General features: G+C 41.7%; 1 protein-coding gene across 2 annotated transcripts in view; it reads left to right on the top strand.

Annotated features, from left to right (window-relative positions):
* Positions 1-13,669, top strand: part of ubxn4 (UBX domain protein 4) — a 35,395-nt gene extending 21,726 nt beyond the window's left edge. Inside the window, exons 9-13 of one of the 2 annotated variants that reach the window (XM_046054145.1) lie at positions 632-759; positions 1,245-1,347; positions 10,305-10,436; positions 11,968-12,176; positions 12,837-13,669. In XM_046054145.1, coding sequence (XP_045910101.1) covers positions 632-759; positions 1,245-1,347; positions 10,305-10,436; positions 11,968-12,176; positions 12,837-12,975 — 711 coding nt within the window. In that variant the 3' untranslated portion in view covers positions 12,976-13,669. Of the gene's footprint in view, positions 1-631; positions 760-1,244; positions 1,348-10,304; positions 10,437-11,964; positions 12,177-12,836 lie in introns of both variants that reach the window. The other variant, XM_046054144.1, reaches the window with a different exon arrangement.
* Positions 13,670-13,882: the final 213 nt, after the last annotated feature.

Below are 13,882 nucleotides of genomic sequence, written 5' to 3'. Positions count from 1 at the left end.
TCAATAGGGACCTCGCACGGTCGTGCTCGGGCCCTAAAAATATAATCCGAGCAAATTCAATAGGGACCTCGCACGGTCGTGCTCGGGCCCTAATAATCTTTATAAAACAATAGAGTTCCAAGCTCCGCTGGATGTAGGTACCTGATGCCTTGCAATCCTGGTTCCTAGCCCCATTCGGGCTTGGACCCCTAATAATTCCTTCAATTTCAATAGGTCCTGGCATGTTTCTTGCTCGGACCCTAATAATTAAAGCTGGAAGCGGTGTTGGGTGGGGCCTTGTGGTCTGACGCGGCCCGCGGCGCAGCAGTTGGAGGTCGGGACGTGCGGCCTGAATTATCGCTCGTTTTGGACCGGTCACTAACCCGCCTGTAGATTTGTTCTGGGCATGACCCTTATCAAACATGTGGAATTTGGCAGAGATATGAGTATGTACAGTGAAGTTACAACAGCTTCCTCTTTGATGGTGAAGCATCGAACTTAAACTAAAAATTGGAATGATGAAAATGCCAGAAGAGATTCACATGCCATTACTAGGTTTAGCTGGAACTGTTGCTCCTGTTTGAAACAATGCAGACACCTCATCATAACATATGTGAGATATTTTTACACCTTTGTCCCATCTTCCCTGCAGGACCGAGCTGACAGAGCAGCCCGCTATGCCAAAACCCAGGAGGAGGAGAAAGCTGCTAAGCAAGCCCTGCTGCAGGCCAGGCAGGCTGAACAGGAGGCCAGTAAGGAGGCATTAGTCAGGGAGAGGAGGTAAAGAGTTCATGGAGACCAAGGAGTGATATATGCACAGGACAGGACAGTGAGCCGGTATAATTATTGACAAGTTAGTACTTAGCATTAATAAAAACAGGGTGTGCTACTAAATTACTTTATGTGCTCCTAAAGTTTTTTTTGTTTAGAAGCACGTCCTCCTTGGGGGAAAAAGTTGGAATAGAACAGCCAGCACTGCAGGAGAAAATGCACTTCCATAAAAATGGTGCTTTTCCACACAGCTTTGTCTCACTGTTGTAGATTAACTAATAAAGGCTTACTCCAACTTACAAGTCTGACAAAGGGTAACATGAGGCCCCATAAGAGATGGAGAGGAAGGGCTGAAGTGAGACAAAAAAAGAATTATACACACATACATACATATGTACATGTACTCAACAGAGCTTCTGTGCAGTGTTTTGAATTTTAGTGTGTGTGTGTGTGTGTGTGTGTGTGTGTGTGTGTGTGTGTGCGCGCTCTCTCAGCACCATAGCGAGGATACAGTTCCGCCTCCCAGACGGCTCCTCCTTCACCAACCACTTCCCCTCCCAGAGCAGACTGCAGGAAGCTCGGCACTTTGCTCTTCAGGTCTGTCTGACCAATGTATTTCCATAAAGCTACGGCCCTTCTACTTGTTGATATGTGTAATTATTTCCCCATGGGATTTTAAAATGACTAAGTTGGGGGGGTTGCTAGAAACCCTAGATCAGGGGTCAGCAAATAAGTCTGGCAATAAGTCCACATCAACCTATGGATGCTTATTTTCCTGTCCCAACTCCAGGCAGAGGAAATCCCTGCTTTTCTCATTCAGGGGAATCCACGATCTCACGTTTTCTGATGGCTTTTTCAGAGGTGTGTCAAGCAAGCCAGAGGCTCTTTTGAATTTCCTTCAGAACTTTTCAAAGTAAAAGCTCTCAATTAAACACGACATAAAGTACAGTACTGCTGCAAAAATGTTCTTGCGCTTTTATTTTGTGGGCACAATCACTTAAGAGAAAGTTATTATGTGAGTAACTTTTGCTGTCATGATTGAGATCAATTTCAGCACCAGCTGCTATAATATATAATTTTTTTTTTGCTGCTATCAAAATAATCTGGCCACGAGCCAGATATTATTGCTGGCAAGCCGCCTATTGCTGACCACTGCCCTAGATTCATCATCACCATAAAGTAAGACTCTGTTCAGACTGCAGGCCTTAATGCTCAGTTCAGATATTCTCCCCAGATCTGTGTTTTTTTTTGTTGTTTGACAGTTGTATAAATGTGGCCCATATCAGACTTAAGTGTGAACTGTCTGCGGCCTGAAAGTGACCCGCATGCGTGGAAGAATAACAAGACAACACACAGTTGCAGGCTACAGAAGTAAACAAGGAGCAACAGAGGTTAGCTCCAGTTAGCTTGCGGGACACTCCCGTTTTTCCATTGTCCTTTGACGAGTCACATTTCTCCCGAATTATGACAAGTGTTCACATCTTTCTGTTCTTTTCTTTACAGTTTCTGGTGCTGTACAACACAACTGCCCCATCTCTCTCTCTCTCTCTCTCTCTCACTCACTCACTCACTCACTCACTCACTCACTCACTCACTCACTCACTCACTCACTCACTCACTCACTCACTCACTCACTCACTCACTCACTCACTCACTCACTCACTCTCTCTCTCTCACTCTCTCACTCTCTCAGCGAGGTAGAAAAGGAAGAGAGCCACAAGTTTAATAATGGCTTTTGTGTAGCTTTTTCGTTCATAGCGCATGTCTACAGCAGAACTGCTGCTCTAGAGTGATGTCAGGTCGCATCCAATGCGTGTGTCCAGACTGAAGTTGCATTTAAAAAGATCCGATCTGTATCAGATTTTGACCACATATGGAAGTGGCCCAATTCTGAACTGGAAAAGATCAGATTCCATGTGATTTTATGTGAGAGCTGGAACACTAACTATTAAAGAAGTTTGTTCATAGAAGAACATATGTTGTGAATACACAGAGCGAAGATAATAGTCTAAGAGCTGTGTTCCAGCTTTCACATCACATGGACATGTGTGCTTTGACTTTTCTTCTTTCTACTTACACTTTTTAAAAGATTATCTTGAAATTCTCTTTGAACCTATCCTACTTAAATGGTAACCAGACTGTACTTTACATTTATTCATTTAGCTGACGCTTTTATCCTAAGCGACTTACAATTACTATACATCTCAGAGGTCGCACGCCTCTGGAGCAACGAAGGTTAAGTGTCTTGCTCAGGGACACAATGGTGGATGGGCCACAGTGGGAATTGAACCCAGTTCTCCCATACCAAAGGCAAGCATCTTATCTATACACCACCACCCAACACTTAATACACTGATGGTAGAGACTGGCATCAATATTTATATTAAATAATATAATTATTAGGGCCCAAACAGCGACCGCTGTGAGGTCCCTATTGTAATTGTTAGGATTATTATTAGGGCCCACGCACGAAAGTGCCAGGGCATTGACGGTGTCCTTAGCACGAAAGCGCGAGGAACCTATTGTTTTTGCTCAGATTATTATTTTTCATGGTATTAGGATACTCCAGTCATCACAAAAATTTTACCAGACCTCAGGTCTGGTGGGAAATCCAGTGTTCTGCAGTGATTGGGTTTAGGCGTGGCAAGGGGGGTCAATAGCGACCCTAAACAAACATCATGTTTTGGACACAGTTTCTTTGATCATGAGGTTTGGTCGGATTATTGCTCTTATTGCAAAGACCACATTTCTGCCTTTTATGAGATTTTGCTCAACAGGAAGTCAGCCATTTTGCACTTCCTGTGTCATTTTGATTTTTTAAAACAGATATTGGATGCCTTTAGGATGCTCAAAGAGCCATAAATCTTTGCAGCCACACTCAAACTGGTAATGTTTCGATTTGATGTCATTTTTGGGATTGGCGATCGCACGTTTGCTCTATAGCGCCCCCAAAAGCCTTTTTAGTCTTAACATGGCTGGGGATGCTCGAAATCTCACAAGATTTGGCACGCATATCAGAAGCGTTGTTTTTTTATTGCTCGATATTGTTTGGGGTTGTGGTTATGGAAAATTGGCTCAATAGCGCTGCCTACAAATTCTTTAAAAAGCAGCCCCCGTCGTACGTTGTACCTAGCTGGTCAAAACTTGTACTTGTGCGGGCCGTCAAGTCCTGGCAGCAGCTTTCAGTATGTGCACACAGCTGCTATGTTAAGTTCATACTCATGATGCACAGTTTGAAAGCTGAAATCCCCGTGATTGGACCAATGCAAACCATTTCAAGATACAATCACCACAGTGGGTACAATTAGCACCTCTGTCAGACCAACCAGTACAATCAAAATTGACGCAACTCACCTATGAAGCCTCATAGTAATCCACTGATCAATTATATTCCAACAAAAATGGTCTTGTTACGTTGTCAAAAGTCCAGATGATCCAATCCAGAAAAAACATTTAGTCCAAAAGACATTAATCCATCAATAAATCTCCAGGCACTGCTGCATCGTTTCATGTTTGCTGGCAGACGTGGTTGTAATAACGCTGATTTGATTTTAAACAACTACGATATCTTGTATTCAAATTAGCTGCTCAACTCTGACCTTTCGAGTGACACCAAATTTGACCCAATAGGAGCCAACATGTCCCTTTCACAGCTTACAATAGCCAACAAGCGCCCGCAGTCTCTGGGCTCTTGGCTGAGCCAATTGCAAGCAATAGTGCCAATAACTGGCATTTTGTGTAGCCAAGAAAATTCTGAAAATAACAATATCCAGCTTTAAATAGGAAGTTCATGATCTAGACGGGTATATAGACGAGTTTCTTCAAACACTACTGGATGCGCGCACAGCCAGGGGGCAAAGCGCTTCGGTAGTAGTCAACGTAGATTACATATAGTTTGTAAAGTAACGTGAAACTTAGCCTGTAGAGAGAAACTCTGGCAGCTAACGTTACTGCCAGTGATGCATCCACTCAGCAGGAGAGAGTGGCATTAATCAATGTTTTGTGTTTTGTAAAAGCACTAATACTACGCTGCTGAACAGGTTTCCCGTCACACAAGGATGGGGTGTGGTGGTTGTAAGTCATTGTAATGGAACCAGTAACGTGACTATTTACTTTTAATACCCAGTAATATGTAAAGTAATATTATTACTTTTTAAATGAGTATTAAGTAAAAAGTTAGTCATTACAATTTCTGAGTAATTTGCCCAACAGTGCAGCTAGATATGCCGTTAAGCTGATGTGCCGCGAGGACAGAATGCTGTGTCTGCCCCCTGGTTGCGCGCGCATCTCGGTGGTGATGCACAGAAACCCGTCTATTACGTAGAACGGAGCTGTTGGTAGAAAAAGCAGTTCAAAACAGTGTTCAGAACAGGAGGAAATCTGAGGTTTTTGCTTGCAGGGATTTCTTATAAATACTTTACCTTAATACCTCATTATTTGAAGCTTTGGCCATGTTAAACATGAACATCCAACATTGTAGATAAGTCATAAAATGTGGAAAAGCACAATAAGTCTCCTTCAAGCATGTGAAGCAAAACGGGTAGTTTATGTTAAGATTAAATTTTCGCGTTTCTAATGTATGTAATAATAATTGAAATTCCCATTATATGTGAGCATTGAGCTAACCGTCAAAGTGCTATTTTCTTTAATGTATCGATGTGATGGGCTCTAATATCAATACAGTATTGCAGGGAAAAAAAATGTAAAAAAAAAAAAAGTATTGTGATATATTGCTCTTGATTTTTTATTTTTTTATTTTTTTGCACACCCCTACTCAGCATATTTTTCCCTTAGGAATGGTGACTCCATATTTCCAGTATCTGATTTGTCAGTAGTTGGGCTGTTGAGCCTCTTACCTTGGAATCACACAGGTGGCATGTGCGGCGCGTTACGGCTGTGCCGCGGCTGCCCGAGCTAATTGCGGCCATTCTAGTCAATGCTTGTGCACACACCTGAAGCGCTGCAGGGTGGCCCAGAAGCGGTTCTCTGCTCTGCAGAGAATAATTCAATTCAGTTTTATTTATATAGCGCCAAGTAACAACAGTCAATCACAACATCAATAGCAACAGTTATCTCAGAGCGCTTTTCATAAAAGAGCAGGTCTAGACCAAGGGTGCTCCGATCGATCACCGATCATAATCGGCCGATAATTGGCTTTAACTACTTTGATCGGTGGTCGCTAAAAAGACCGATAAGAAAAGCCGATCAGATGATGCAATACTCGCCAGACAAATTTTCAACGGCAGCTAAAATGTTTCACTATGCTTTCTGAGCGGTTTTCAAAGCTAACTAGCACCAGACAAGAAGGGATTAACACGCCCACATAATCATTTACGATTAGAGTTGAGCAGCAATCAGACAAGTGGAGCAACACGCAGGAGCGATCATGTGAAACTGTCGCAGCTGTGCTCATCTCACTCACACGCCAAGCACCCGCAACTGAAGTTTAACAGACACAGCGCTTCAGGCAGAGAGAGGGAGACTGATCCCTCAGTGTGAGTTTCCTGATGCAAAGAGCGGCACCACTCAATCAGCTGACTGCATCTCTCTCTCTCTGTTTTCGTTACAAAAACAGACCTTTTGCTACGTTTCCGCCTCCCGTCCAGATTAAAACGGTGAATCAGAAGATGTTTGTTTGAAAACGCTGAGGACCGATGGACAAAACAGAGGACTTTATAAAACGATGACACACACTCACATTTGGCTTTGTGAGTCGGTCTCATCAGTCATGCAAAGCAAAAACACGATGCTACTTACAGAGTTTTAGTTTTGGTATTTTTATTAAAATATAAGTACTGTGTAAATAACACTTAACAGTTAGTCTAGCCTACTGTGCATGGCGCTGTATTTACTTTGCGACAACTCTGCCGCCGTCTCTCGTACTCTCGTGTTACTTTCAGTAACAGTTCCACTTCGTTGTCGGTCAATGCAAAAAAAAGAAAAAAGCCTAGTGTGGTTCTTGGTCTGTATTAATTTCTTAATTTCATCTGCTTCATGTTTACACTGGCACGTGCATGCCCAGTATGGGCTACCTGAACGGCCACTAGATGTGTTTTCAGTCGTTCTAATATAGACGGAGATCAACTCTGATGCGCAGCTGAAACGCTGCTGTGGACGGAGAAGATCGTTTTCGTTATAAAAGTGTTTTAAAAACGTAGCAGTGTGGATGTAGCCTCACATTACCCCACTCCTCTCTCTACTCCTCTCACGTCAACCGTCCCGTTTCCCCTGAGATTCTCCTGTATTTTTCCATTCTCACCCGGTATCCACCCGTTAAATATTTCCCCGTAAATCTCCCATATTTTTAACCTTCTGGCCGTATTTAGTATTTAGACTGTTTGCTGCACAAGGATGAAAAAATGAAAACAATCCACTAAATTGATATAAGGCCTATAGCCTAATGATGGCAAACCATATGAAATTAGAATGAATATAGTAGCCTATGTAATATTAACAATTGACTGTATAATATGGAATTTACATTGTAGCCTATTTTTATTTATTTAAATTTTCCTTATTTTCAAATCTCACTGAAGGCAGTTATGACTCCTCTGTGTAGCACTTCTCCCTCTCTCTGGTCCTCTCTCTGGTCCTCTCTCTCTCCTAAAGCCCACAGAACCTGCCTGAGCTTTCCAGAACAAGCAGCTACTTCAGAGTTTATCATCGACTCATGATGCCTGTGCTCCTTTATCTCCTAAATATTTTGGCTACAGCAGTTTTTATGGTTGTGGTAAATTTATAAAGATGCTGTTTGTTCTGTTTTTGTAGTTATTCCACAGTAAAGCTATATTTGTTAAGCTATAAGATGTTCACAGTAACCAGGCAAAGGCTGCTATGGTTTAAGTCTCTAACACAGATTGAGCGGAATTTGTTGCCCATGTTTCCTGGCAATAAAATAAACAGTTGTCATTTCATGATACTTTATCATCTGTTAACTTTAACACTTAATACATTGTTTTTAGGACCAATTAAATAAATATACATTATACTGTATAATTCTACGTGATAAATAAAAGGCTCCAAATAGACCCAGTGATCGGTATCCTGATCGGAGCACCTCTAGTCTAGACTGTACTCTGTGATGTTATTTACAGAAGCCCAACAGTTCCCACCAAGAGCAGCACTAGGTGACAGAGGCAAGGAAAAACTTCCTTTTAAGAGGCAGAAACCTTGAGCAGAACCATGGCTCAGGGTGGGTGGCCATCTGCCTCAATATTTACAGTAGTGTTTATGATGATAATAATAAAAATTACTAGAATAGGCAGTAAGTCTATTTTTGACAGAAGCACAGAGCTGATGAACCGAGCAGGAAGTCAGACCGATTGTATATCAACAATAAACACAGTTAAAACAGACCTAAAAAGAAAATATTATGTAGCTAACCATGGCAGAAGCACAAAAATCAAGGACAATTGAACAAATCAGCAAAATCTGAACATGTCAGCAAATTCAGGCAGGCAAAATACTCTTATTCTGAAATGCTCCATGTGTGACATGAAGCTGTGCAGAGTAAAATAAAACTGTTTCACAACGAACTGTGATCTGTAGTAGTTAGCACAATAAGTACACAACGTGGAGCAGGTTGGTGATGCCAGAAACCTGAGTTTAACCCAAAGATAGCTGGCTTAACCACTAATCTGCCTTGGTGATACAGGCTCCTGGTGTTCAGATCAGGAGTCTCTGGACACAGCTGTGGCTTCCCAATGATTACACATCAGACAGTCACATATTTGAACTAGACCTGCAAGCAAGTATTATCGGTTGTTCAAAGGTTTGTTGCGCCATAATGTGTAATCTCTTTAAATTGTAAAAATGAAGCAACGTTCCTATGTAAAGAAACGTAGGATCAGTGAATAATTATCTCTTTCACTCATGATGTGATTGGCTGCACTGAACCTAATTCCTATAATACTGAAGAATCTGTGTTAATATTTCTGAACGTGCGGGATTGGGGTGCAGCTGCAGAATGTAGTTGGGACAATCGTTTTTTTAAATAAGCTGTGTATAGTCTGTGTTTTGCCAACATTTCATTGACTTTGTTTAAATTTACTACATTTGTTGAAGTAGCTGAAATAAACCACTGAATGCTGCTGAGCCAAGTTCCTGTATTGTAACCTCCAAAGCACATCACTACTGGATCAGATTGTAAGCTTACAATCACGTCTATATGTCTAAATAGTTTTAAGTCTTCTACCATATTTTTCATCTTCAGTTGTGGCCCCTGTGTTTTTTCCACATCAGATTAAAGGTGAACAAATATATTTAAAATGTAATGTAGGCTACAGCCTAATAGACGGTCAGATTTCTGTATCACCACTGTATCATCCATAGCCCATTGGTCTGAATTAATGGTTAATGCTGAATTATATTGTGTTAACTTGGGATACTTTTGGACCCCATGGATACTTTTCACTGCTCTGACTCAGGCTCTTTGTTAAAGATAAACCAGTGCCGTGTCCGTTCACAGGGGCCTACGTGACGCCTCCCTGCGCTTTTTGTTCTAAATGTGCATCTCACATTGGTTTCACCTACAGCAGTGGTTGGCAAGAGGTGCCCGCTGCCCAAACTCAATGAAAGCTTTTACTTTGAAAAATTCTGAAAGACATTGAAAAACTCTGTGGCGTGCTCAGGAAAGGAATTCCCTCTGCCTTGAGATGCTGGGGAAATGATAATAAGCATCCATAGATTGATGGATGTGGATCAACACCAGCACATGTTTTATTCTGAGCAGTCTCTTCATAGTTAATATGTTGAAGATTGAAGACACAACCCTGCGACTGAAAGACCTGGGAACTACACAGTGTACACTAACACTGAAACAACATGACAGTGGTGGAGACACTGCTAGATATTCAGCGCTTCCTTAGGACTAAACATAAAACATAAAACTCGTAACTACTCCCTTTCAAAACATTCATTTGTGCCCCGCGAGCGTATCCTGCTGTCATTGTTACAGAGCTGAGCAGCATAATCCCCACCCGTGCTGGCTGCTCCGCTGTTCCCCCGCGAGCTTTCCCTGTCCTTGAGGCTGCAGAGTGCCGCTCAGCACTGTTCTCTACTGTATTTATTAATTCTGAACGTGTCGTGTGTTCAAATTGCACCAAGTGCGACACGGGACTCCCCTGGGTCCACAGCAACACACCCTCCACATTTGAAGTGGATTGGATGAATGCAGAACAGAATTGAAATACAAGGACACACCCAGATTTCCCTCTTTATTAGTCTGCATATACATACATTAATATCTCTGCCTCCACTGGCCCTGCCTTTAATTTACCTGTTGCCATGATGAAAAATAATATTGGAGCTCCTTTGATGATGGCTTTTTGTATTCCCCGTGCACAAGCTTAACTCCTACTGAACTTAACGTAAATTAACTAGATTTCCGTTTCAGCGGTGGTCAACTCAGAGTTCATGGTTAGGCTCAGTTTGTTAAACCTGCTGGTACTGGGAGCCACGCTGCCTTGCATGCATGGCCCCCAGCCCCCTTGGGCTTGGACCTCTATTATGTGTGTACGTTTATCACATGGCACTGAAATGTTTTGTGTCCTCAGGAAGTGGGAAACCGCTACGGTAACTTCTCCCTTGCAACCATGTTCCCTCGGCGGGAGTTCACCAGTGAAGACCTGAACAAGACTCTTTTGGAGCTGGAACTGGCTCCTAGTGCTTCCATCGTGCTTTTGCCGGTGAGTAGAGCAGAGTCAAATAATACAAAAAGACAGTACAGTGTGCTGCTCAGGGCTGCGTTTCCCAAAAGCATGGTTGCTAACTATGGTAGCAACTTCCTTGGTTGGAACTATGCAGTTGCGATGCAACTGTTTCCCAAAACCCTCTTTCAAACTACGGAGGTAACTAAGTTGGTAACGTACATGGTACGAACCATCGTTAAGCAACGCAGGTGTTCCCCGAAACCATAGTTCTGATGAACGTACACACGAAATGTCATTAAGTTGCATAGTTCGAACTCCAGCTCCTGACCTGTGGTTAGAAGCTTAGTTCATGGTGACTATGTCACAGATAGCAGAAAATGCAGTGTTAGGAGGTGGATGTAATGTGTTTTAAGCAGGGAACGCTGCTGTACAAACATTTAAGGTGAAGTTGTTGTTTTTTTAAATGTAGTTGTAAAAAGTATCTTAATGTAGACCATCTACAAACAGCAGGTGTCTTTCTCCCAGATTACCCATCTGTTCACAATAACTTGATTTAATATTAGTCACCCAGTACAAAGATTAAAGGACAAAACGGAGAATGTAAAGACATAACTTTTAATATTACCTTCATGTGTACATCTCTAGGCCTATGAGGAAGATGGCTGTTCTCTAGTCTTCATTACAAACATAAATATACAAAAGAGAATTCATGAAAGTACTGTAATGAATAAATTCCTGAGCGCTTTGGTTGCCATTGTTACAAAGATAAATGGAGAACTCAGGGATTCGAATCCGTGTCTGTCTGAAAAGAGAACATTTACAAACTCAGACACTTATCGCACTGAACTATTCTCAAAACCTAGACGTCATATGCGGCCAATGGATTCATAATATTGTTAAAGTGTTGACACGCGATACTTGCAGATTAAACCTATTTTACTAAATGTCTTGTAATGACTAATAGTTCTTAATATTTTCTTTTAAGTTACAGACTATATGTAGGCTAAATAAAATGATTAGGTTATATATTATTTAGATTGTTTTTCATTAATACTACTGTTGATTTTCTTGTTATTGCATTTACAACTATAATAAGTTAGCATAATAATGTTACTTAATATCGGCCACAACTGACATATTTAGGCAGAATATGACAACGTATTGTGAGTTTCCTGCTGTGAAAGTCAGACAAACACACCTGGAAACATGTTAGTTCGAATTATGTTGGTTCAAACCAAGTTAGTCCAAACCACGGTGGTACCAACAAGGTATGACAGTTTTGGGAAACGGTTCAATGCTACCTTCCGTGGTTATACGGGAAACGCACCCCTGGACAGCTACCTGATCTTCTTGGGTTTCACTGGGATATTCTTTATTCTTTTTTGGGAAATGTTCGGAGGGATTTTAGTCTCATGTCTGTGTGCAAAGCTGGAGTCAGGATAATGTTAGCTTAGCATAGGCAAGCAGGGGGAAACAGTTAGGCTGGCTCTAAAAAAATGTCCCATAATGTTGTTCCTTAAACGTGCCTCTTGTATCAACATTATTTGGATGATGTCCCTCTCAGCAGTCAGGCAGGCCTGCTAACACGGTGGTCCAGTCCTCTGAGGGTGGGATCTGGGCAGTTCTGGGAACACTCATCTACCCCCTGCTGGCTGTATGGAGATTCCTCAGCACCTTCCTGTTTGCAACCCCGCCTCCTCCTGGTGCATCCAGAGGCACCACCCACCAGTCCAACTCTCACACCAACTCAGCATCAGCCTCCGACAAAGCAAAGAGGTGAGGGATAGTAACTGCTCCATTTCAGGAAGAAATACTTGTAAACAGCATTATACGAACTCAAACTCATCAATCATCGCGGGACTCAACTTTCAGTTATCTTCAGCCTGAGGAACTTTGCAAATAGAGGTATGAATATTCAGAGTCCATCAGGCTATATCAAAACACATCCACAAATTGTAACCACATTTTATGTGAAATTCATTCATCAATTGTTTTATAACAATTTATATAAAAGCTTTATAAGAAGTAAATAAAATAGTCTAAAAATTAATTGAATTCAGAAGTGATCAGTGAACAAAGAAAAAGCCTACTCTCACGCCAGGAAAAAACACTCACTGAAATCTGCAGTCTGTAAAAGATGCAGTGGAGTGAACCGAAAGCACTGACTGGAACTCCCATAAACACATTTGAGTGTCAAACTCTCCTCCTTTTTCAGACTTTTTGTTGAATCCTGTACACAATATTAAGTGCCTATATGTGTATGATAAAAGCTTTGACTGTACTTATGCTACAGATACACTACAGTTTATTGGACTGGGGCTCAAACCCGCACATACAAGAGAAAAGGATTTAGACCCAAATGCTTTTTTACAGAAAAAAAAGATTTTATTGGTTTAAATGTATAATTCACTCACTGTTTCCTCTGTGTCCACTCAGAGAACCTCTCTCTAAGCACACTCGGGAGAAGCGACCTAAGGACTTCAAGAAAGATGGTAAAATCTGCAGACTCAGGACTCAGGAGGACAGCGAGGACGACAACAACACCTGGAACGGGAACTCCACCCAGCAGATGTAGTGCACTTCTGGTGTGATTATTTCAGTCTGACGAGTTCAAGAATGCTGCATATAGGGCTGATCCTTTTGTTCTCTGTTTCTCTTACTGTGTTCCGGGCCTACGCCCATGCCCGCCTGCATGGGTAGATTAATAATAATCAACGGACTGTCCTTTAGGCTTAAAATGAAATTATGTTTTTGTGTTGATTATGACATGGTCTCCTTACTCGAGCTCAGATTACTGACCGACTATGAAAGGCTGCACCAGTATCCTCTCTTGTGTCTTTATCTCATAGCTGATTATCCTCAAATCCATCTGACAGGTTTAAAATGCACCGGGTGACCCTGAGTGTGTCTGACACCAAATTCTGACCTGACCTGAGGATGTAATCTGAGCCCAGCTTTATGTTATGTTGGATGAGTCACTGCGTTTTGGAAAAATGTAACTTTTGGAAAGTGATTGGGTGAGTGCCATTATTACCTAACAAGGGACTGAAGATGTTTTTGTTTTAGATGTATAAGATATTTTATCAAACAGCTTGCAGCCGCTGGCAGAGGACTATACATCTGTAACTGTTGGAGTTCTATCAAGGTCGTGACACACACACCTTGGCAGTATGCGTTTCTACTAGTTGCACATGGGTGACTAATGTAGTTATCCTCATATAACAATGAAAATTAAAGCAACCTGTTTTTCCAAAAAAAAAAAAAAATTTAATTGTGGTTGTGTGTCCAACTAGTTTCTGCAGCCCAGTAATTTGAAGTACATTTTTTTTTAACACAAATGTAAATGCTCCGTATTTGTATAGTGCCTAGTCTTTTCGACCACTCAAAGCGCTTTTACACTACATCCACCATTCACACACTGGAGGAACAGCCACCAGGGGCAATTCGGGGTTCAGTATCTTGCCCAAGGACACTTTGACATG

This window comes from Micropterus dolomieu, linkage group LG07 (assembly GCF_021292245.1).
Source record: "Micropterus dolomieu isolate WLL.071019.BEF.003 ecotype Adirondacks linkage group LG07, ASM2129224v1, whole genome shotgun sequence".
NCBI classification, from domain to species: Eukaryota; Metazoa; Chordata; class Actinopteri; order Centrarchiformes; family Centrarchidae; genus Micropterus; species Micropterus dolomieu.
The sequence above is the reverse complement of the archived record's forward strand: the minus strand, read 5'-3'. Positions and strand labels throughout refer to the sequence as shown.